We start from the raw sequence: 25,540 nt of genomic DNA, 5'->3' as shown, positions 1-25,540 counted from the left end.
TCAGATCAAAAGTCCATCTAGCCCAGTATCCTGTTTTCCAACAGTGATCAATGCCAGGTGCCCCAGAGGGAACAACCAGAGGAGGTAATCATCAAGTGATCTAACTGCTGTCGCCTGTTCCCAGCTTCTGGCAAACAGAGGCTATGGGCACCATCCCCGCCCATCCTGGCAAATAGTCATTGATGGACCTATCCTCCATGAACTTATCCGGTTCTTTTTTGAACCCTGGTATAGTCTAGGCCTTCACAACATCCTCTGGAAAGGAGGTTCACGACATCCTCTGGTAAGGAGGATGCAGTATTGTTTTTCAGTTCTGAGCCATGTTCCAAAACCGCCCTTCTTCTAGGGATACTGCTCAGAAGTCATCTGAAGTGGAGCACTCATAGGGACACTACTCGAAGAAGAAGAAAATGTTACTCATCCTGTGCAGGAACTGTAGTTCTTACAGTGCTAAGATGTCCTATGGGTGCTCTATTACTCACCCTCCTTCCCCTTTACTTTGGTTGTTCCTTAGGGGATGAGTAAGTAGAGAAGGAGCTGAGGGCATTTTGCCTCCACATCTCTATATAGCCTCAGTGTCTGCCATGAGAGGGCATAGGGCATACACACAAGCTAAATGGATACTGCTAGCTAAAAATCACCAATCAAGGGCTTAAGGCACATGAGCACCTGAAGTGGAGCACCCATATGGGGACACATCTCAAAGAACTACAGTTACTGCACGGGGTGAGTAACATTTCCTTTTTTTGTAATTCATGCCTTCAAAGAGGGCACTAGAATTATGACTGTTTCTGCTTTACATGGGTGTGTGCAAAGTTGAGTGTCTGTCCAAGGTTCTCCCTGGCTTTTAGTGTTTTTATTCATATTTAGCAATAGTCAAGGTGAAGACTAGTTTCTTTTATTCAACTGGATTGCCAGTTAAGTAGCTGACTTTTTAATCATCAACATGTGAACATTTAAAAAATGTTAAAGTATGTAGTTTTAAAGTTGCTATGCAAAAGCATCACATTAAGCGTGTGCACTCTGAACATCTGATCTGGCTGATAATACAGTACCTGCTCTCCGTATGGCTGCTGCATGTGATAGCAAATACACCATCCACTGTAAAAGGGGGGAGTTTACTATGAACTTCAATGGCAATATGAAGCAAAATACTATAGCCTTATAACTGAGAGCCTTGAAATGAGTGAGCCCAGTATTTATTTCAAATTTTGTAGTAATTCAGAAATAACTGTCTGAGACAGTGTTTTATTTATATATATAATATCAGAGTACTTTCTCTTAGATATGTGACGTGACATCTGTAAAAGACATATATATAGTAAAGAAAGTCTAAAATGGTGTAAATAAACACCACTAAAGATTTTCCCCATCCATAATATAGTTCAACATACCTTTTGATGTGAAACTGCAACAAATGCACTAACCTCAAGTAAGTGAGAGGTGAAGGAAAATGTGATAAACTAAGAAAAAAATGACATACGATGTGATGTATTCCCTCACACAAAGTTTGGAATTAAGCAATATATGTAATAAAAGTAAATCACTTATCAGTACTTGCGAGCTTGCACAGTGATCCTTTGAAAACCTGGCAATTGATGTTTGTGCCTCAGGGTATTTTCAAAAAATAATTTCTCTCCTTAAAGTTGCATTCAGAATACTTATCAGCAGGATGTAATTTTTTTTAAGTTATCTCATATTTTGCATTAAAAAAAGCAAAAATCTACATGCATCCCACACAGTATCAGGCATTTACAGTAATCATTTGCCGTTTTACCAAAACCAATTCATAGTATAAACTCCACTTCAAATGCTTTTATAAAGTATCTCCGTGGTTGAATTTGACATCAAGCTTTGGGGCAATATGGCTTTTCTCCTTCTCCTCTGTCTTAATTTTCCACCCATCAATGGGGAAAGCATGAAAAATGCAGCAACAGAGAGATGTGGGGGGGAGAGAGAGAGAGAGAGAAACTTCCATTTTCCATTTCATATATGCCAAATATTACTTCAGCCATTTCTACAACACTGTAGGTGGAGGAAGACCAAAGTGGCTTAATAATTTCAGCAGCGTCTGTGGCCGAAACAATAAAGGTATATAAACATAGCACATGGTTTGCAGCTTTTACAAACAGAGGAAGCCTCTTTGTTGTTCCCATAGATCACACTAACAACAGCTTTCTTTTGATGATTTGCCATGTGCCTTCATGTAGGTGGAAACCGGAGAGGAGGAAACGCAGCAGCAGGTCGATGATATTTTTCAGTTAAATCTGGTTATTGTTGCCTGCCATTGTTAGTGTTTTGAAGCTTCTGTAGGTTGTCTGAATAGTAGCTTTTGTTCTTACCATTTATCCCCCTGTTTATTTTTTAAACTCTGATCAATCTGAGGATCCTTTTTGGTTACTTGCTGATACATTTTATGTTCATTTTGCTTTCTTGTGTGTGTGTGTGGTTTAATTTCACAGAACAGTTCCTTGAGAGTAAACGGGGAAAATATTTATGTCAGACATAGCAATTTAATGTTGGAGGTTTGTATAACTTAAGGAACACTTTCTGTTCTCATGGGCTGCCAGGCTGCATGGGATGGGAGGTCACCTGCAGGCTGTTATGGACACAGTGCATGAAATGCATGGGGAAATGCAACTTGGAGATGCATGTTGTAAATTCTAGTTTTTCCATAAAGGAACAGCTTGTAAGTGTGAATCTGCTAGAAGTTTTCAAAGTGGCAGTTGGGAATAATAGCCCTGTTTTGGTAATGAATCAAATTCATTGGTCCATTAATTACCCTAAAATGGGATTTTTTACTTGCCACACAAACCTACTACTTAATGGGTACCCCATGTAGGCTCTCACTTAATATTTTTTCATTTTCTTTTCTGACACGTGTATACTTGAAATGTGAGCTGGTGTGCTCTGGAGGAATAAGCATAGATTCCAAGGCCAGGTGGGACCATTGTGATCAACTAGTCTGACCTCCTGTATAAGACCTGCCATGGAACCTCCCCAACATAATTCCTAGCTCTCATCTTTTAGAAAAATATTTGATCTTGATTTAAAAATTGTCAGTGATAGAGAATCCACCACAACCCAGGGTAAAATGTTCCAATGCTTAACTACTCTCGCTGTTACAAATTTACTCACAATGATGGAAGTCCCATAATCTTGAATTTCTAATCCTGGCTCTGCCAGTGACCTGCTGTGTGGCTTTAGGCAAATCACTTAGTGTTCCTGTTTTAGTATTCCCATTTTTGAAATGTGAATAATTCTTATTTTCTAAAGAATTAATTCTTAGTGAGGATTAATGTTTGTAAACGGCTTTGAATTTGGAGCACTATTTAAATACTGTTATTTATTATTGGAGTAGAGACATTTTGTTTTAATAAATTTAGTTTTGTACAGTTCATTCATGCTGGAATATTACGGGAGTACCTCTTGTTGCAGTCAGTATAGTTTGTATGGTAATGAATAACTGAAAGAAAACTTGCACAAAATATATAGAAAAATCCTATCCTATGTCTATTTAGCCTTCCCCATCCAAATGGGGCTATCAGGAATTCCCTCTGTCACGAAAGAGCTTATCTCTTATTTAATGACAGTAGTATTTATACAGTAATATGAAGATTTGTAGATTACAGTAACTTGACTAATCTGTTGTTGCTTTTGGCAGCTTTTGATAACTGTTCAAAATTTATTTTTGCATAATTTACTAAAACAACGAAAGCATGTTTTGCATAACCTTGCTTTGAACGAGTCCAAGAAATGTGCCTGGTTTCTCAAGCCACAATTCTTTACAACAACCCATAAAAATGTCGTTGGCTTCAGTTGCTTAATATCACTGCAGTTCTATGGATTTGCTATGGTATAACATGTGTTTTTATATTCCACCAATAATTAAGAAAACTTCTTTTTGTTTAAACCAAACAGCTTTTTAAAAAAAATCTCGAAATAGATGCATCCAAGATCCAAGCGTACATTTTTAGTATCAAATTTATTTTTTACAGGTTTACTTCAGAATTGACAATGAAACAAACTAGAAGCTGATTATCACTTTCTGATTTTCATACACTAGTACAGTTCTGTGTTATTTGTGTTGTAAACACTGCAGGGGAACAATGAGGAGTCCAGTGGCACCTTACAGACTAACCTTTATTTGAGCATAAGCTTTCATGGGTAAAAAACCCACTTCTTCAGATGCATGGAGTGAAAATTACAGAAAAAAGTGGTAACTCCCTTCTCTTTATATGCCAATATATATTTATGCCTGTCTCTGTAATTTTCACTCCATGCATCTGAAGAAGTGGAGTGTTTTACCCATCAAAGCTTAAGCCCAAATAAATCTGTTAGTCTTTAAGGTGCCACCAGACTCCTTGTTATTTTTGTGGATACAGACTAACATGGCTACCTCTCTGATATTGCAGAGGAACACTTTCAAATCCTAGCCAAAATGTTTTAGTAAAAATTCAGACACATGTTTTGCATGTAGCTACATAACGCCTTTTTGTTATGAAAACTAAATCTTGGGCCTAAATTATTAAATATCAAATGTCCAAATACTTTTCTTAGTTACAGTAGGTACTTTGATTTCATAGTACACTTATTTTTAGGTCTCAAATCTAAACTTAATTGCTGGCTGTTGAACTTGTAAAGTCATCTGTACTCCGATGTCTGTGTTTGCATACACAGAGTAGCTTTTTTTCCACAAGATGAGGAATGGTATGAAGTGAAAGATTATGCTTCCTGTATGTAATTTGCTCCTCCTGCATAAAGCCCAAGTGTTTAGGTTATATACAAGTGAAGTTTCAGAAATGTTGGGGAGCTGAACTCTACTTCCGAAATTAGCACTAATGAGGAGGTTGCTGCATAGTCCCAATCCCCAGGCCCGTTCCTCCACTGTGTAGCCTGGAAGAGCAGCAATAGCCCTTTGATCCAAGTTGCACAATGTTAGGGTCAATGGATCCTTTTAAAAATGGAATCTGTTACTTAGCGCTCATTGTCACCTCCTGTACTAGTCTGCATGGGCTAGCTCAGAGGCCCTTTTTGGTATGTAGATGTGCCCAGGCTATCTCTACATGGTTATTCCATCTGCCATTGCTTCAACACACAACAGGTTAATAGCAATCTTAAACCCTGATCCTGCACATAATTATGGTCCTGCTAACTTTATAAGCAATGAGTAGCCCCTTGACTTTAATGGGACTACTCGTGTGTGTGAAGGTGAAGCATATGCATATCTGGTTGCATGATTTGGACTTAATACAGTATCCATATTTATAAGTACTTTATTTTTGGCTTAAAGTTTCTTATTAAGAAACATACATACATGTTTATGACAGTTCTTGTGTTGAGCGCTATTTACTTCCATTAGCATTACTGAGGGCTACCTATGTTGATCTTGGTATTTTTGCTTCAGTTTCTTTAACTTTCAAGCAAAAGCCAGCAACCTTTCAAAATAATTATTTCAAAAATTTGGTGTCTTCATATTGAGACAAAAATAGTCCTTTGTGTACTGATCATGAAAAGTGTTATTGTTTTTCCTGTACATACAGTTGCGACAGGAACAGTATAGTGTGGCCTTGTTCCTAAATGGTAATACAGATCTGAGTCTTTATGGTCTTAATCTTTTTTTAAAAATGTACCACAGTAGAATGGCTCTTGAGACAAGGCACTTTTCTTGCATTGACTTTTTTGAGGATAAGTTTGCTTTTGCTGTTGTGTTTTGTCCTACTGTTTTTTACATTGCACATTGCTAGGACCTGGATAAGACCCAGGACGACTTACTGAAACATCAGGCTAGCATTAGTGAACTCAAGCGCAATTTCATGGAATCCACACCTGAGCCACGCCCCAATGAATGGGAAAAGCGGCGTATTACACCTCTGTCTCTACAGACACAAGGGGTATGTCATTGCAGACACTTGTCAGCATGCATTTCCATACAACTGTTTAGAAAATATAATAAATGTAAATTGCCCTCCTATATTAACATTTTCTTTTTGAATGTAACATTTTTCTTTATACTAAATACCCATTAACATTTTGTTACTTACTTTTGGTCCAGACTTTTAATAACTTGTTTGAGTTTCAGTATGAGAGAATAACTCAGAACAAAGCAGTTGAAACAAGGATTGGGCTTTATTCTGGTTTAGGACTGCTGTTCTTACAAATCGGTTTTACAGCGGCTGTAAAATTGTGAGAAAAAAGTTTCCATCCTTAACTCTGCTTAGGCAGTTACATGTAAACAGCTCTCAAGCTCATGTTTAAGCTTGGTTCAGTAAGAACATACATGATATAATATTTGATAATATCAAGCATTTTTCAGGCATTAGTATGGCATAGCTCTTAAGCTGTATTAGCTTTTTAAGACCACTTGGGCTGTGTCTCTTGGTAGACAGCACCTTGAACTAGCAATTTAGAAAGCATTGTTTCCAAAAACTACTACATGTTTTTGGTCAGAGAACTAGACATACAAGTTTCTGTCATGGTTCAAAAATGCTTAGTGATTTTACAACACTTTAAATCTGCTTCTGGTTTTATAAAGACTAAATAGCTGCTCACAAGTATGTTCTGCTTTAGCATCTATCAATCTGTCTCTGAACTTGACCTCATTTTCCTTCTGATAAGTGAGTGTGCTATCCTGATTATTGCTCCAGGAAGTTTAATGGTTCTTGAGACTACAAGATATGGGAACTTTTTAAAATTCCCGCAGGTTAAATTTGCTAAACACTGTCAAATGATTTTTTTTTCCATATTAAGGCCTCAACTCTGCAAGGTACTAAAAAAGCACATGAGAAGTCCTGGTAAAATCAATGGACTACTCATGCTTAAATATCTTGCTGAATTGGGTTCTTGGTTGCTCACTTGAAAAAAATCTCCAGCAGATGATTAGCAGACTGCTTAACTTTAATTTTTTAAGTTGTTGTTGGTCTAAATGGTCACTGCCAAGATATGATTACTCAGACTTTGCAACCATCACAATATACTTGTAAACAAAAATTATAACCTCCTTTATGATCCAGAAATGTGGATGGATTTATTGTCAGTATTTTGCTGATAAATATACTTGCTCCAATATAAAAGGGACTACATATTATATATCAAAAGAGTGGCTTATTTTATTTTGTGTGTTTGTGTGTTTTGTGTCAAATTAATTGAGGAGGTAAATCCAGGTATTACATGTCCCTCTATCTGCATATTCCTGCTACCTGGTATGCTTGTCCTGCTTTCAGGACCATTTGTTTTCATGTTTTGTATGTTGATGTACGTCCGTCTCATTATTTGTTGATTTATGTTGGTTTTATAAAACCAAAAACTTAATAGAAAAAAGGAGACCACATTTTCCAAAGGAAAAAAATGCCTGTGGAGGAGAAGCAATGGACTGCATTGACATGGATTACTGAGGCAAAAACAGAAGAAACTAACCAGGTGGCTACCTTCAAACCTCTGGCGGTTTTTTGGAAAGCTTTGTTGTGTGACCTGAGTTAACCAGATCACTTTTTAAAAAAAATATGTTTAAACCAATAAAAAAGCTAACTTTGAGATGATGTTTAAGATCTTCATATAGATCAGTGTTGATCTTTGCTATCAAACTGGCTTTGACATTCTGAATAATTAATACTTTTTTAAAAGGCAACAAAAAATTCAGTGTATTATATTCTATCACTGAAAACATTGTGGTATCTTTATTTGTTTAGGGTAACAGAGAAACATGTATTTCCATACCAAAATGCACTTTCTGTAATTGTTCAACACTCTACAGGGAATAAATCACAGTTCTGTGACTACTGCAGCTATTCTGCAAATCAATAACGCAATCAAATCTACTCCACTAGATTTAAATGTGTTCACGTCTCTGCCTCTCTGCCCATATATAAAACGAGAAAAATGATTCTTCCTTTAAGTGCATTGAGATCTAGTGATGAAAAGTACTATACAAGAGCCAAGTATTTATTATTATTATGAAGTAGCAATTGCCATGCTACTACTAATCAGATCACCTTTGACTTGTTTTCACCTAGACACTTAGAATCAGATTAAAAACAAAGAACAAATGCTGTGTTTCAGTAACACACAATGTATAAAATATTTTGCTGTGTTGCCAATTGTCAAGCAGGGAGTGGGGACAGGAAACGTTCCAGCCTTCTAATAATAATGGCACCTGCTTTGAGCCCTAAAATAAGCAAATAGTACTGCCTTTTTTATGGCAGAATAAAATACTCGTTTCTACCACACCATGCCCCCTTCCATTTTATCATCCCTGTTGTATTAGGTTGGCCAGTAGATTGCTAAATCTTGTTCCAGGTATGATGCGCTTCCATAGCAATTTTGCAAAATGGCATTAAGCATGTGTGTGTATATACACCTTTAAGTCTAAGTAGAGCACTGCCATTTTCCTTATTGGGACCTACTTCCTCTCCCCCACTGCTCCATTGAAAGTACACGCTAATTAACTGTATTCTCTATGCGTGAGAGAAATTTTACATTTGGTTAACACTATTTGTACCACCATCCTTTTGATTGCACAGCATCTGTGACTTAATATTTATGAAGGAAAACTATGGTTATAACCCTCTTATGTCTTGAATGTCCAGTATCATCACAGTCACTCTCCATTTTTAACCCCCAAAAAAAATTCATATTGGTTTATGTTTTGTACACTTAACCCAAAGGATTGTTTGATGCTAACAGAGTATCTACAGTGGATAAATGTTGTACAGTTTTTATATTTTGATGAAGTCTTCCAATTTTAGGTATACATTGATAATAGTAAAAGTCTGCCAACCTTCTGACCTGCCAACTGGTCACAGTAGAGAAAACATCAGTTCTAACACTAATGCCAATCTACTTGCTTTCATAAAGTATATTTACACAGCCAAAGCTGTGCACGGGGTAGCCTACTCAAGCTTGCTTGAATATAGCCAGCACAGGTAATAACAGTGTACACAGTGTGGGTCTGCATGCAGTTGGTACAAGCCTGGCACAGACCCTGGGCACGTATTTGGCTCTCTAGCCTGCATTGAAGCATGCGCTGCACTTTTTTCACTATTATTGTTAGCTGGATTTAAGGTTGCTCAGGTAGGTTAGCCCGTATACAGCTTTACTGTGTAGACAGGCACATACAACCACAAAGGTTAGAAGGGCTAAAAAATTGGTGGTAGTAAACTGCAAACAAATGTGTGCGTATTTGTGTACACATACAAAACTACAGCCGGAGTATGTTTGTCAACTCTGATTTGCTGAAATAACAGCATGCTGTAGGAATACAATTTAGGGATTAACCAGAGGGCCATGAGCCTGCTTGCCTGCACACAGGCTGAAGTCAAAAGTTCTTAAGGTCCCTGGTTGTGTATATGAACTTTTGTCTAAAGTAGCCACAAAAAAAAGAAAAAAAGTAATTGTCCCCTATGAATGTCAAACACAATATTAGGGTAAAATGAATCAACTCCCATCCAAATTTGCCTTGACTACCTTGAAAATATGCTGTAATTTTACTATAGGAGTCTCTTTCTTCCTCTTTTTTTCCTTTCTCCATCTTGCCTTATATGTAGTATGTGCAGCAACACAGTCTACTATATAAGTGTTCAGAGTCTATAATGCAAGTTCTTTGTGTCCACAGTTGTTAATAAAATATTTGCTTAAAATACAGCTTTGTCCTAAAGTGTACTTTGGGTTGATCTTGCGGCATACAAGGTCCTAAACTAGAAAGAAATTTGCTGTAGTCAGTAAATACCAAAGTTATTCAGCTGATAAGTTACACCAGTATCAAAATATTATTGTACTGTTTTTATGTTCTCAAGCTTATACAGCACAAACTCACATTTTAAAAATAAGATTTAGCTTTTAACAGGCTATAACATCATGGGGTATTTTTTTGGGAGGGGGAACTGAAACAAATGAGAGATTCAGCTTTAAAAGATGGCTGCTATACATACATTGTACTATTTTTCAAATACATAATAAAAATAGTGAACTATATCTAAATACAGATTTGTAGCATTATGTGGCAAGAACTATAGGCATTCTATAAATATCCTTAGTACTTTAAAAGAAGTATTTGGATAAATATGTATTTGCCCAATAGATGGGAGCAGCTCTAAAATTTTTAATGCTGAATTCTTGGATAAATACACATTTGATTCCTGATTAAAGTATTTGTTTTTTTTAAAACAGCCTTTTGAAGTTAAGGTGAACAAAATCTTTTTAAATAACCATCAAAAGTAGAAATCTGCAGTTATGCCAAGCCCTGTTTTCAGGGCTAATGCCCCAAGGGGAAACAGGGAAGGTTTTAAGAATGAATTTAAAAATATTCCTAATATTGAATCTGAAATTCAGTCTAAAAGAAAACTGTAGTCCTGTTCTGACAGTTATGGGAAGGTTTTGTTAATCCTTCATTTTATGTTCTTATATATATATATATATATATATATATATATATATATATATATATATATATATATATATATATAAATATTTACAATCTGAAATAATGTGTAAGACAGGAACTGAAGTGGGGATATATCATATTCTAGCATGGCTAAATATTGTCATTTCTTTGGTACACAGCAAGTTTTTGTCATTAAAGCCTGTCATATTGTCATATTTTTCCTTTTAAGGGACACATTTTAGTTTTTCCTTTGATCTTGTAGAATTATTTCAGAATCAAATCCTTCTGTGTGCTATTTGTTTTCTTTCTTGCCTAACGTCTCCTTTCTTCTGTAGATCATTGCTGTTGTGTCTCCCACTATTTTAATTCTTTGCTTTCCATTTTATAACTTGTCTAGAGCCTAGAAGAGGAAATAACGTCAATTTTATTTAGTAAAGAGGGCTTTTCCACTAGCATGAAATCTACCTTCACTTCATCCACCGCATGGACAGCAGAGGGCACTGTTGTGAAAGATAATGTACCTTCTGAAATGCTTTCTGCCTCACCCTTCTTACAACTGCCTGAGGTGCTTTTTTGCTTTATTTCCCCACTATGTCAACATATACAGAAATGGGTATTCACTAACATGTCAGATAAAATTTGATGCATACATTTATCATCAAGTAATTTAAACAGGATGCCCTATTTGACGCCATGTGTCCCTAAGAAAATCTGTATATTATATTATTTTATATAAATGACATTAAATATAGAGGAGAAATAGATTAACCACAAATACAAACTAGGTTTAGTGTTAAAATTTCGACATAGACCCACAAAACCAAAAATTTACATGAAGGTAATTTTTTATTCAATCCCATTGTGTCAAAGCAGTCCAACAAATCTTAACTTCTATTAGGGTGAGGGAGTATCACTTGGTGAACTAGAGACTTAATCCTCTATTCTTTGCATTCGCAAAATATCTCTTGACTCCCATTTTTGATTCCCCAGGAGAGCTGGATCAGGGCTTGTACGTACTGCAGTTGGTAAACAAAACAGGATTAAGTCACAGATGGTGTGCTGGTTTTAATGATATTTTTGCTTTTGTGCATTTGATCCTGAACATTGCTTTAGTGTACTTTTTTGTTTAATTTTCATGGCTATTTAAATCTGATAATTCTTTTCACATAATATGACAATACATGCATACCCATCACAAATTGTTTTGTTATGGCACAAATGCTAATATAATTTCTTTCATCTCACATGAGATTTTAATCGGGTCTTCTTGGAAATCTTGAAACATGGTCCCTTTGACATTCTCACATCAGAGTATTCTAAAAGTTCTCATTTTGATATTCTATTGCAATTTATAAAATTATTGAAAGGATCTGCCAAATTCCTTAAATCAACAAACCAAATAAAGTCCAGTCATCAAAACATTTATAAATACGTGTGTGTGTGAGAGAGAGAGAGAGGGGGGATAAACTGACATTGGAATAGTGTGTGAAGACTTTCTTTCTCTAAGTTTTGTCTGATGACTGATTTAACTATTTTTGCAGTAAATAATTGATTACCACAGTAGGAAGCAGCCTTGGCTGATGTTTATGCTTCTGTTCCAAATCTTTTTGGTAAAGATCTTACATGATTCCAATGGTATCCAAAACCTTAAAAAGGTATTTTACAAACTAGATTAAAGAATTGCTTGTCGAAAACAAACAACTGTAAATTCTGTATGGATCTTGAATCAAACAGTTATACCCACAGAGTTTTCAGAATGCATACATTTTAAAACTCTTTTAATGCAAACAGTACTGTGTCATCAATAAGAGTTAATGAAAGAGTGTCTGCATGTTTTGTCTACGAGATGTTAAATGTTTGTGTCATCTATTGTTTAAAACACGTATTGATTTGTGTCCTCTGGTTGCTTTTTGTTTCACAGAAACTTCCTTCCAGAGCAGAAGGGCCTTGCACTGGAGCCAGCGATGCTGATAAGGTTCTACTGATTTTTCCATAGTTAACTCGGGTCTGACATTTCTGATCCACCTTCATTCTTTTTTTCCTTTTTTCAGTTAACCATCACAGTCACCTTTGTTCTCTACATGACATGAACCAGCCATCAGTTCATTTTGTTTTCATCATTTTGATTTATTCATACACTGTACTTTTGTTTTTCTTCATCCGTGTTTTTTGTGCAGAGTTCAGATGAGACTCTGAATGTAGTGGAGGAGAAGAAGCAGGCAGAGGTGGGGATAGAAGAGACTGTAGTCATAGACGAAATCAACAGAGGGAAAATGCAAGCTGTCACTGATGCTGAGGAGACCTGTAAGGTGGAACATGCATCAAAAAAGGACTCTTCTTCATTGTCATCAGATAGCAGCAGCAACAGCAGCAGTAGTGACAGTGAGGATGAAGTGGTGGGAGAGTATCAGCCCCATCACAGGGCGGCTGAGGACATCATAAAAGAAGAACAAGAAGAAAATGAAGATGCCAAAAGAAAGGAGGAGTGTGCAACAAAAGTAATACAGAGTATGGAAACTGTACAAGAAGGCAGTATGGTAACAGTTGAGCACATGCAAGTTACAGCGAAGGCTTTGGCCCAGGAAAATGCGGTTGCCATAAAAGCTGCAGAGAAGAATGTAATGGAAGAGAGGAAGCAAGACCTGAGAGCAGAAGATGAGGAAGAACAGCTCAGAATAAACGGAGACGTTTCTCATGTTGACATTGATGTTGTGCCACAAATAATTTGTTGTTCTGAGGTAAATGGTAGCACAGCTTGAGAACTAGATTATATAGAGATGTTCCTTGGGGTGGAAATATACCTGCCTTTCTTCTTCTCCTGTTCTCCCAGCTCTTCAGGTGTTCACCAAGATTCAAATCTTATGGAAGGGGGATACCACTGATGAGCAGTGAAACTCTGCCTACTTCAGTTATGGTTTCTGGCTTTTTGCTGGAATGAATAGGAATTGCCCAGTAAAGCAAACCTTCCTACGACTGTACCATCTCCTTTTTTCCTTATTACATAATTTTTACTTTTATTTGAATGTCTTTAATGTTTTCAAGTACTTGTCTTGTCTGTTTTGTTGTCTGTTTTTGACACACCCATGACTTGTAGATGTCGTCAGAAAGTTATTTAAACTATATATGCTAAAAAAATTTCTCAGCTTTTTTTTCCAGTTTTTTCTTACTATCCACAGATTTTTCTTTCTCTAGATCTTTTTATTTTGAAAGCAGTGTCTGGAATCTATATTGATACAAATTGCTGGGAGTGGTAAGAGCACCTACAGTTAAGGCAGGTTAGACAGTAAGGGGATGACACACCTATTGTTGCTTTATAGTAGCCTCCTCTAGTACCAGTAGACTTGTGGAAGCATGGATTGGCTCCAGAAGGCATCATGGCCGTAGGTTTTAGCACAGAAACAGGTTTAATGGGGTTAATCATTAGATGGACCTTTGAGGGAGGAAGAGTAATGAAGTGAAATGTAGAGGACCATGTACAGATGGTAAACTCTGTGAAGCTTTGGCCACTGGAGAATTCTTTGTGGTGTCACCCTTCAGTCATTTAAGGTTTTTCCTCATTCTACTCGGCTCCAGTTGAAGACCAGTTTAGAAATTGTCCTAAAGACATCCCATACTTCTCTTCTTGAGACCACCTTATTTCCCTCTTTTATGTGAATAGTCACAATTGTTCCTGTGGTTGAGAATGTGAGTAAACTAGCTTCTCCAAGGTTATATTGGGCTCCACACATGTTTTCTAAGACTATAATCAAAACAGGCCAAATCTTTAGCGGTATTAAGGCACTTAAAGATGCATATAGATGCTTACTGGGATTTTCGGAAGCACCTTGCTGCCTAACTCCCATTGATTTCAATTAGAGTTGGTATCTAGGTTCTTTTGAAAATCTGACTAGGTGTCTAATCTGGTCCATCATGTCTAAGACCATTACAGTTTCTACTGACTTGCAGAGTTCTAGTTTGTCATTGCTTTTTGGTTCCCAAGCAGAGAATGCTACTGAAAAAATATCTACTACAACAAGGGCTAAAATGGCTTTGTAAAGTTTGCTTTCAGAGGAAAATAGTTGGTACCTAAACCTGATTCTAGACATGTAGTTTAGCTATATGCTATTTAAAATCCATAGACAGTAGGTTTGTCTACTCCAGAAGTTGCTTACATTAAAAAATAAAATTAAACTTTAGAAATGATTAGAAAATATTGCAAGTTTTTATCCACTGTTAGGGATATGTGTCAAATATTGTAGTGACTTCATTCTCCATTTTTAATGCAAGGCTTATTTTATGTAACACCGGCAACATTTGTCTGATGGAAGAAACTGTAGCTGAACTAAGATTCTCCCACTGATAGTCCTTCACACATTTTTAAATAGACATCTGAAGAAGTATTGAAGTGATGATGATCTGGTTTCAGTGTCTGCTACTGGCTAAGACATGGAACTCAGATCTTCTATGATTCTTGTAGAGGGGGTATTGATGGGCTGGTGTGCTATTTGTTTTATCTTTATTTTTCTCATAGTGGTTTTTGTGTGTGTATGTGGGAGACATTCTTAATATATATTCTATCACTACTGTATTTTGTGTTTTTGTTCTATTTAATCTTAGCCCACTATGCAAGTCTTTGGTTTATGTCCCTTGGATTGATTTTGCCCTATCTCTTCCACCACAGCCTCCGGTAGTAAAGACCGAGATGGTGACCATTTCAGATGCCACACAGAGAACAGAAATCTCCACCAAGGAAGTCCCAATTGTTCAAACAGAGACTAAAACGATCACATATGAATCTCCACAGGTACAGGAGCCATGTGATTTGGAATATCATTTATAATGCTGTTTACAGGTTGGCCTTTATGATCAACTCCAAATTTAAGAGATATGATAACATGTTAATGTTTTTTTACAAATCAACACTTCCTGATTATTTTGTTAGCATGGAACAATTTAAAAATGACTCTAAGTAGACAGAAGAGCAAGTATCATTCTAACATTAAAGGTTTGAGTTTTTAAAAAATCAAATAGAATAGGATCTGGTTGTCTAAAAATGTATGGGTTCAGAGATCTGACTCAACTCACCTCTGAGCTCCCCAAAGGGAAGAGTAACTTTGATTATAATTTTGTCCACAAAGGACATGTTAAAATGGTTGATGTGATTCAGCAAACCAGTTAGCTTTTATTCTAGAGTCATCTAATGTGGATCAAACCTGTGTTTGTCTTCATATGGTCATTCTGTTTGCCAGCAAAACCATGCAGGCAGCATGGTGTACAGAACACAGACGTTTCTGTCCAAAAGCACTCTTCCACTTGAACTAAAGGAGAAGTATGTAGGTATTAGTAGTGAAAATTGCATTAACTGCGTTTTGTTAAGCCACAAGTTTTAAATCCCTAGGCATGAAAATGCAACTCTTGTTTTTCTTTTCCCAACTGTCTACAGTTTGATGGCAGTGCAGGTGGTGATGCTGGTGTTCTGTTGAGTGCACAGACTATAACGTCTGAATCAGTTTCTACAACTACAACCACACACATCACTAAGGTAAACTGACAACTTCTCTGTGCATTAAAAAATAGCCCTGTCAAAATGTACATTGGTTCCTTCAAAATGATTACTCCTCACAAATCACTGAACAAATTTGATATTTAAAATGGATCGTGCCATTCCCAGTTCTGGGCTTGAATTGACTTTCCTAAACCAAGTCTTAGTGCAATATCACAGATGAAATCAGGAGGGAGAACTGGAGAAGAGAGAGAAATATAATCAGAGTTTGCAGTACCTGCAGCTGGTGTTACTTCTGGTTTTGTGAATTTTGGGGACACAGCTTGGCACCCAGCCTTAACTGACTCTGTTCATCTCACTACTTGATTACCTTTGCTGGGGGTTCTGCCAGATGAAGGGGTAATTAATGTGACTGAGCTCTGTAGAAACCCCACAAATGGAGTCAGCTCAGGGGATATGCTGAAACAACTTATCTCCTGGCTTCATTCCTCTTTACTCATCCTCTCTTGGGACTGCATTGATCAGCTTTTGTTACCTTTCTGAGCAGATTCTTCTACTGAGGATTTTGTGCCTTGGATTACTTTAGAAATTGGCATATGCCAGAGCTGAATCAAGTCCTGAATGTTGAGCATTCAGAGAAAGTCGAGAAACTCAAAGTCAGCAAGAAGTTGGGTCTATTTCCATTTCTGTCCTGTGTGACACTTTTTCAGCTGACAAATGTGTTTTTTCCTGAATGATGAATAAACATGTTTTTGTTTTTAAAAGAGACATGCAAACCGAGTAACTGAATTCTGAAGATTTTCTAATGCAGTTCTAGAAGGAAAAACCTCAGGAAGGGCTCCAGTTTATGGTGAAACAAAAAAGAAGAGGGGAAGTGAAAGGTGCACAGTAAATTTTATTTCAAGACAAGAATCTTAATTTTATTAGATAGTAATTCAATGCTCACAGAATTAAATTCATAATGGAATATCCTAAAGAGAGCAAAATATATTCACAGAATAGGTCAGGAGCGAAGGATGTTGGAAATTGTCCAGTGAAAGTCACCAAAAATAAACTGAACTAAGAATTTAAGACTAAGTGTCTTATCAGAAAGTTTAGTGAGCAGCTCCTCTTCAACTTCCTGTTGCTTTTAGAATCGTTCAGCACCATCAGACTCTTGAAAAGACATTGTGGAATAAAATGCCACCTCTGTTCCAACAGAAAAATTAATTCTCTTATCAAATGTACAGATGGAGCTAAAAAACCTGTTATGAAATATGAATATATAAATATGAAAGGAACCATATTTTGAAATTAAATTAGATGATACTTTGTCAGCCAGGAGGTCAAAGAGAAGTATGGAAGAGCCATCTGATAGCAAATTTGCTACATCGCCATTAACAGCCTCTTTATAATTACAGTAAATTGTGGCCTTGGATTCCAAATAGTCTAGGCACTTTCCAGTGTTGGCTCAAATTTTGCATCCAGAATTTTTAATTCATCTGTTTGAAATACAGAAACTGCCAAAAAGGATTTGAATCTTCCTATGGAAAGGACTCATACTGGAAATAATTCCAGTATATCTTATTAACTCATTTCTCTTGATTAATGCAAAATAAATTGGCTTAAAATTTTGTACCTCACAGAATTAAATTCGTAATGGAATATTCTAAAGAGAGCAAAATATATGGTGCTGAAACCAAATTAGAAATAGATCTGAATATTTGTTAATTAAAATATTTTTGAATTATTGAATCTCAATGTTGTTCTTGATTGCTGTATAGAAGTCTTTCGTAATTGTCTTCAAAGAACAATCGGTTTATAATATTCTCAAAGGAAGAACTTAATCTCATCTCTGGTCAAATACTTTTATAAAATACAATTTTATCATCTATAGTATCTTCTGTACAAACTGTTTCCCAAAATGCCTTAAACATTAAATAGAGGCAAAAATGAAGTTTTCATGAGGCAGAAAGATGCACGAAGGCTGGAACTGCAGACGAGAGAGAATTTTGCACCGATAATGGTGAGATTGTGTCGAGAACAGATGAGCTGAGACGCAGTAGTTAAGGAAGTTTCAGAAAACTTGTCACTCACCAAGACCCAAATGATGACTAAGAAGATTGGAACCCTGATCTAACAGCCCCATTTCCATATCTGTCCAAACCTGATCTCAGATAATGTCTTAGGGCCTTCTCTTCGGGTTGGTCTTCTTGGGCAACTTCCTCTTGGACATCACTGCTAAACAGTTAACCATAAGCAAGAAAGGATGATTAGATGTAGGACCAAGAATCTGTATCACTAACTGCAACCCTTTCACACCAACTCTCAGTTGCCACGTGCACTGGAGAGTAAGAGTAGATGTGCTTTATGATTCTCCCTCCTTACCTATATGGATTCATTTAAAAGATTAATTTCTTTGTTTTGTGCCATCTGTAGACAGTAAAAGGTGGAGTATCAGAAACAAGGATTGAGAAGCGCATTGTCATCACTGGAGATGCAGATATTGACCATGACCAGGTGAGTACATATGCCATTCCCTTTTACAGAATGCCATCCATGTCCCTCTAAGAATTGTGCAATACAGAAAAGGAAGAGCTCAGCAGAATTCATAGGAGCAAGTAGATTCTGAGAGTGTCAATTCCATCAACTAGTTATGCTATCGTGTATTTCCTGGGAGGATCCTCAGTCTTCTAAGTGATGATGCAAGTTTTGATGAATATTAGGACACCAAGATCTTTCCTTTAATATCAAGGAAACTAATATTTCATAGTGTATTCATGTATATTAGCAATACATTAAGCATAGTACTCAATTGTGGATTCCTTTGGAATCTTGCACAGATAAATTAATCTTTATTAGCAGTAGGTACCCAAAACCAAGCATCATTTTTTCATGCTCACAATTGAGAGGGTTTAGAATATTGTTTCACCTGTCCCATACAAAAAAAAGATGTTGAAAAGTGAAGAACAGGAAAATCAGAAAAATGCAATTATTTGTCCCTTGGGATTGTGATTGCTCAGATTATTTGCATAACTTTTCATTTAAGAGGCGATGGTGACAATGCTGAAACAAAAAATTATCACTGAGTTCTTTAGGCAAGAAAGTCTGCACTTTACATGATGTTGCAGTGGAGCCATTTTCTAAGTTGATGGCAGGTATACAAATCAACAAATAGGGATTTAATTTTCACTTCTTAATTGTAATGTACTGAGGGCTCTGAGTAAATTTAATTTCAGATTTTGATGTGCCTGTAGTAAGTGGCTCATGACAAGTTCAATCTCTCCTTGAAGCTTGTAATTAAATGCCAGAGCTGTTTAGCATTAGGCATGGGTTATATCTACCCTGAAATGTATTTAATACATTTGGGACATCTGAAAAGGTCAGACAATACCTTAGCTTTAATAAAACTCCAAGTCCTCCTCTTATACTGAAATAAACAGTACGAAGCAGAAAAATAAGTTGTAAGTATTGACTACACAGTACATTTTTGTATTTAAGTTCACCATGATATTTAGCTTATGACAAATTATAGATTCCTCTACCATTGACTCTGCAAAGCATCTATAAAGTTCATAATACCAACAAACTTATACCATGGAAATTGATTCCTTCTTGACTGTTGGCATTGTACAATAACTCCTCACTTAACATTGTAGTTACCTTCCTGAAAAATGCAACTTTAAGTGAAACGATGTTAAGCGAATTCAATTTCCCCTAAGAATTAATGTAAATAGGCGGGAATTAGGTTCCAGGGATTTTTTTTTGCCAGACAAAAGGCATTATATACATTTTAAACAATTTTTAAACAAGCAATTTAATACTACGCTGGGGAGAGTAGTGTGCACGTGCTGTGTGTTTACAAACATACTGTATATACAGTACAGTACTATAGTTGGGAGGTTCTCCTGCCTTACCCTACACAGGCACAGCCCACTGGCACTGGAGATGAGGCAGGCAAGGAGGCTGAAGGTGCTGTAGGCTTGGAGAAGCACGTTGCGCAGCAGCTTCCCTTACTCTGCAAGCACCGGGGTGGGGGGCTCAACTCTCAGCCCCACCCACTCCCCCCATTCCCCCAAGCCCCCATCCTTGACCTGCCTCTTCTCCCCCCCATCTCCTCCCCCTTTACTTGCCACACTGTGTCCTCGCTCTTTCCCCCCCTCTCCCCTGCCTTCTAAATGCCGCAAGCCAGCTGATTGCCGCCGGCAGGAGGCAGGGGAGGGAGTGGGGAGGCGCGCTGAGTCCTCGCTCCTCCCTCCTGCCTGGGGCAATCAGCTGGCTTGCAGTGTTTAGGGGGCAGGAGGGAGGGGGGAGGAGCAAGTACTCAGCGCGCAAGCTTCCCCTCTCTCCCCCCCACCTCCTGCCCAGGGCAATCAGTTGGCTTGCGGCATTGGGGGAGCCTGCGTGCTGAGTCCTCGCTCCTGCCCCCGAAATGCCACAAGGCAGCTGATTACTGCGGGGGGGAGGGGGGACACGCTGATCCGTGGGGTCTGCCGGCGGGCGGGAGGTGCTGTGAGGAGCAGGGGGCATAGGGAAGCTGCCAGCTGTGGAGAAAGCAGGCAGCTAAACAACATAAGAGTGGAGCATTGAACAACTTTAAATGAGCATGTTCCCTAATTGATCAGCAACGTAACAATAAAACAACGTTAACCGGGACGACTTAAACTGCGGAGTTACTGTATATCACTGCTGTAGAGGATGAGGAAGTTGTCAAACATGATTGGGAACCAGGTTGCCTGCAGCTGAGAGATTTACTGAGTGATTGGACTTCAAGGTTCTACCAAAGTGAGGTGTAGGAAGCCAAACCCGTTCTCCTAAGACACTGTTTCTCCATGAGGAATACAAGTACCACAGGAGTATATGTGCACAGAGGTCTTTCGCGGGTATATCAACTCATCTCGATATTTGCCTGGTTTTACAACAGGCTACATAAAAAGCATTAGCGAAATCGGTACAAACTAACATTTCATACAAAAAATTACTTGTTTATACTGCGCTATATACACTGAAATGCAAGTACAATATTTATATTCCTATTTATTTTATAATGATGTGGTAAAAATGAGAGAGTCAGCAATTTTTCATTAATAGTGTACAAAAGATTAACTTTTGTATTTTTATGTCCGATTTTGTAAGCAAGTAGTTTTAAGTGAGGTGAAACTTGGGGTACACAAGACCAATCAGACTCCTGAAAGGGGTTCAGTAGTCTGGAAAGGTTGAGAGCCACTGCCCTAAGAGGTACATTCGAGTGGGACTAAAGGGATTCTAAGGTGTAGTTTGCCCTGTAGCCATGACAATCACCTAAAACATTTTATAAGTATCATATGCCCCTCATATACAGATGTGAGTATCAGCCCCTTCTTGTCAACTGTTGTAAATGGGCAACGTCCACCTTGATTGCATTGGCCTCGTTAGCACTACAAAAGTAATTTTCCCTCTTTTGATATTCGCCCCTTCTTGTCAACTGTTGAGAATAAGCCACTTACACCTTAACTGAATTGGCCTCGTTAACACTGAACCCCCACTTAGTAAGGCAACTCATCTTTTCATGTGCTGATGTATAAAAATATAGTAAGCTCTGTGTGTGTGTGTGTGTGTATACACACTGTTTACTGTATTTTTCACTCCATGAATCCGATGAAGTGGGTTTTAACCCAGGAAAGCTTATGCCCAAATAAATTAGTTAGTCTCTAAGGTGCCACAAGGACTCCTCATTGTTTTTGTTGATACAGACTAACACGGCTACCACTCTGAAACCTGTCACCATAATTTGTGTCAAGGTACTGTTCCTGTATCAGTGCAAACTTTTACACTCATGAGCTCCCAAAGGAAAACTGTTAGAGGTGCCAAAAGCAAGTTGAGCCATGTCATTAACATGAGTAGGAACCAAGGGGCTGCAGCCCAGAGATCCACTCTGAGTGATTGGACTTCAAGATTCCACCAAAGTGTGGTGTAGGAAGCCAGGCCTGTTCTCCTAAGGGGTACACTCAGAGGGATTAAAGGGATCTAAGGTGTAGTTTACTTTGCCCTGTAGCCATGACAATCACTTAAACATGGAGGCCCATTAAATACTATTACACTGTGCTGCTTAAAATGCAAACTAGTAATAAAATTGTGAGGTTTAAGAGATGACAGCAAGCACCAAGCTGTACTAATGAAGCATTCCCTTTTGGGTCCACAAATTTTCTTAATAAGACTCTCTGTACTCTTTATCTTTAATTAGTGCATCTCCTTTCTAACCTTGGCATTCTTTCTTGGCCTTCCAATCTCCCTTCACAGTTCTGTTAATTTCTTGTCCCCCATTATCCTATTAGTTTAAGAAATGGCACTCTTCAACCCCCTGTGCTCCAAGCTAAGATGCTTACTTTGCTGCACTATTCTTTTTAGGGTTCAGTATAGTTTGTTAGGCTGTTTTGTCATTAAAGCTGTATATGGATTTATTACTGTTATGAAACAGTATCTCCAACTCTTGTCGTCTACTTGATTCTTTGGCATCTTCCCTTGGTTCACTCACTGCAGCTCCATAGCAACACAGCTCAGTCAGGTAGGACATCATTGCCCATGACTCTTGACTGAGATCAAGTGTGGCATGTAGATGCCAAAAACTCTTTTGCACGGTGTATGTTTCCTTTGAGGTTGCAGGTGCATTTCTCCTCTGAAACTGAGTGCAAGTCGAGACTGAGTAACTGCAAGGCTCACCTGCAGCAGTACATCTCTTAATAAAACAAGGGTTTATTAAAAACAGAGAAAACGGAATAAAAAGAAACCATTTACTTAACATCTAGAATTAAGTTTCATCTTAGCTAAACTAATTAAGGTACTTTTAGCTTAGTTACAGAAAAAAGAGAGGTTTTAGAGTGGTAGCCGTGTTAGTCTGTATCAGCAAAAAGAACGAGGAGAAATCCAGAGACAGCAAAGCACATCTCCCTACAATTTCACTTGTTTTTCAAGCCTTTGATATTTGGAATTCATTATCTTATTACGGAAGGATCACCTTCCCAAAAGGTATTTTCCATCAGACTCGACCCCATTTCACTTGGAGTCTCCCTTTTCATAAGCCACACATATCGCACTTTCATGGCTTGGTATGCAAGTTTCTGCCTAATCCATTGAGTTAATTTGGTCTTTGTTGAGACTATCCATTCTTCTTGGGCAAAAGTAGTTCAGTGTGTCTGAGAACAGCTTTTCTTAATTTAATACACACCTTCCTTGTCCATTAGTTAGTATATATCAATTTATTGACAAACTACATTGTTTGTCACAGTTACTTTAAAACACCTTGCATGAAGGAGTGAGAGTAATATGGCCTTCTAGGTTTCATTTAACATCACTTGATACTATCTGCTTCCTTTGTTGCATGCTATCCCACTTCAAATTGTTTTCTCCCTAACATAATGCCAAATGAAACTTAATAGTTTCAGTATTCCTGTAGATTAAAGGTGAGGGGTAAGATTTTGTGGAAAGGAATGTATGGGTGTTTGATAACAAGTGTGGTCCAGTTACCATATGATAAAACTTCGAGGACCCCAAAAGAAGCTTATTTTTTTTAGCACTCTGTACATCCCCACTTTGTTCTGCAAAACCTCTTCCGACAGTCAAGAACTGATAACTTTCTGTGACTATTTGCTTTTTGAAGCCTTGCTAAAATATTAGTGCCTTTCTTGCAGAATTACTATATACTGTGTACCCAGAAACTTCTAACTTGAGGCTCTTTGAATGGGGATAGGAGGAAGTACTCCCAGTGTCTGATTTCCCTGCTGGTTTTCCCAGTGTATCTACAGCTAAAGACATATGTCATGGTGACTGTCCTATCATGCTGGCTTTCCAGTGTGAATATTGATGTAAAGTACAGACCCATTTTAGGTTTGCTGCATTCAAAGTGTTCCCTAGTTAAAAACTATTTGGAATTTAGTAAGTTTTTGTACACTTGAATTTTCCCTTTTATCTAATGGTTTGGGACTCCCCAATGTGAGAGTGAAGGCCATTAAGTGATGGCAAATAAGAAAATAATCACTAATGAATCTTAGTATCAGAGGGGTAGCTGTGTTAGTCTGGATCTGTAAAAAGCGGCAAAGAGTTCTGTGGCACCTTATAGACTAACGTGTGTCTAACAAAGTGGGTATTTACCCATGAAAGTTTATGCTCTAATACTTCTGTTAGTCTATAAAGTGCCACAGGACTCTTTGCTGCTTTTTAATGAATCTAAGCAATTAGTACTCAAATGAAACAGAACAATGCTAGAAATTTCACAACTGAAAATATTATTTTTCACAAAGAAACCAATACAGGCGTATAACCTTATTGTCTAATCCCTGTAATCTTTAGAGATAATCTGCAAAATCATATCACAAATTTCAAAAGTGAGGAAATTATTATATGTAATAAGATTCCCATATTGTGCATTCTATTAGGTAAACATGTGAGTCTGCTTTCTATTGCTAGTCTGCAGCTGATCAAAAGCTTACAGTCTCTTTCATTTCCTTATTCTGCTGCTCTCAATCTTTCCTTTCCTCAGAATCATGAAATCATCACTTCAAGATCTTTTTCACTTCCAGAGTCACAAACAATTCCTCCCAGTTAGAATCAAGTTTAAAATGGCAGCTCCCTGGGTTATTTCCTCCTCCTTCTGAAACAAGAAGTTGTCCCTATTACATTCCAAGAATGTTTTTCCATATTACATTTTGAACAGATATCTGGGTAATTGAAGTCCCCCATTACTACCAGATCTTGTGTGTTGGATATTTCTATTCTAGAAATGCCTCATCCCCTGCCTCCTCCTGATATGGTGGTCTATATGCTCTACTGTAATGTTGCTCCTGTTTTTTCCCCTTTTATCTTCCTCAGTGTGGGGGAATGGATTAGATGAATTCTCAAGGTCCCTTTCAGCCTTGCACTTGTATGATTCTCTGAACCAGCATATAAATCTGTTGTTAGATTGATGGAGGGTATTTTTATCTAGTTTCCAGAAAAAGAGGGTTTCCTCTTCAGTTTCCTTTCCTGATTCCCTTTAGACTCAGGAGCTTTAGTCCTGAATAACTGTGTGATTAAATGGTATAATGTATTGTCATTAGCCCACCACTCCGGTGCAGTTTTTAATTTCACTCTGCTGTTGTTCAACTAAATCTTTCCAATATGTTTGTAGGCACTGGCACAGGCAATCAAAGAAGCCAAAGAGCAGCACCCTGACATGTCTGTCACGAGGGTAGTGGTGCATAAAGAAACTGAACTTGCTGAGGAAGGCGAGGAGTAAGGTCAAGGTAAGGAAGCCTGCGACATCAAGCAAAATAGTACAACTAGGCCTGAGATATCTTCATTGGTCTTTATTCCTCACAATTGCCCTTTACATACAGCATAGTTTGAAAAGTTGCTTCATCTTTCTTTAATACACCCATACTTTTTTTATAATAGATGCTTTTTTAAAAAAAGCATACTTATCTATAGTGCGTATCACTGAAAACTGGCACATTGGAGCAGTCATTTATAATCCCAAGTGTACGGTGCGGTTTTATCTAAAATCCAATCTGAAACTCATTCTCCATTTTAATTTCAAGTTTCCCATAAAAATATCCACCAATTTTGTCACAAAGTCCTGCTATGGCATTTACTCTGACATCCCATCGCGTTACCTTAGTACGTTTCAGGAAACACAACTCAGGCAAAGTCTGCAAAGTATGAAATATGAAGCAAACTCCCTACTCACC

The 25,540-nt window shown here is 37.6% G+C and overlaps 1 protein-coding gene across 12 annotated transcripts in view; it reads left to right on the top strand.

Annotated features, from left to right (window-relative positions):
• EPB41L2 (erythrocyte membrane protein band 4.1 like 2) overlaps positions 1-25,096 on the top strand; it is a 245,713-nt gene extending 220,617 nt beyond the window's left edge. For 4 of the 12 annotated variants that reach the window (XM_045009893.1, XM_045009892.1, XM_045009896.1 and 1 more), the window contains 10 exons: positions 2,463-2,525; positions 5,748-5,894; positions 7,315-7,419; positions 10,776-10,943; positions 12,300-12,353; positions 12,556-13,116; positions 15,039-15,161; positions 15,801-15,899; positions 18,279-18,359; positions 24,982-25,096. In XM_045009893.1, the coding sequence (XP_044865828.1) occupies positions 2,463-2,525; positions 5,748-5,894; positions 7,315-7,419; positions 10,776-10,943; positions 12,300-12,353; positions 12,556-13,116; positions 15,039-15,161; positions 15,801-15,899; positions 18,279-18,359; positions 24,982-25,089 (1,509 nt within the window). In that variant the 3' untranslated portion in view covers positions 25,090-25,096. The remainder of the gene's footprint in view (positions 1-2,462; positions 2,526-5,747; positions 5,895-7,314; positions 7,420-10,775; positions 10,944-12,299; positions 12,354-12,555; positions 13,117-15,038; positions 15,162-15,800; positions 15,900-18,278; positions 18,360-24,981) is intronic. The other 8 variants (XM_045009897.1, XM_045009898.1, XM_045009899.1 and 5 more) reach the window with 8 other exon arrangements.
• The last annotated feature ends 444 nt before the right edge of the window (positions 25,097-25,540 follow it).

Source organism: Mauremys mutica, chromosome 3 (genome assembly GCF_020497125.1).
Source record: "Mauremys mutica isolate MM-2020 ecotype Southern chromosome 3, ASM2049712v1, whole genome shotgun sequence".
NCBI lineage: Eukaryota > Metazoa > Chordata > Testudines > Geoemydidae > Mauremys > Mauremys mutica.
This window is presented reverse-complemented; position numbering and strand designations above follow the sequence as displayed.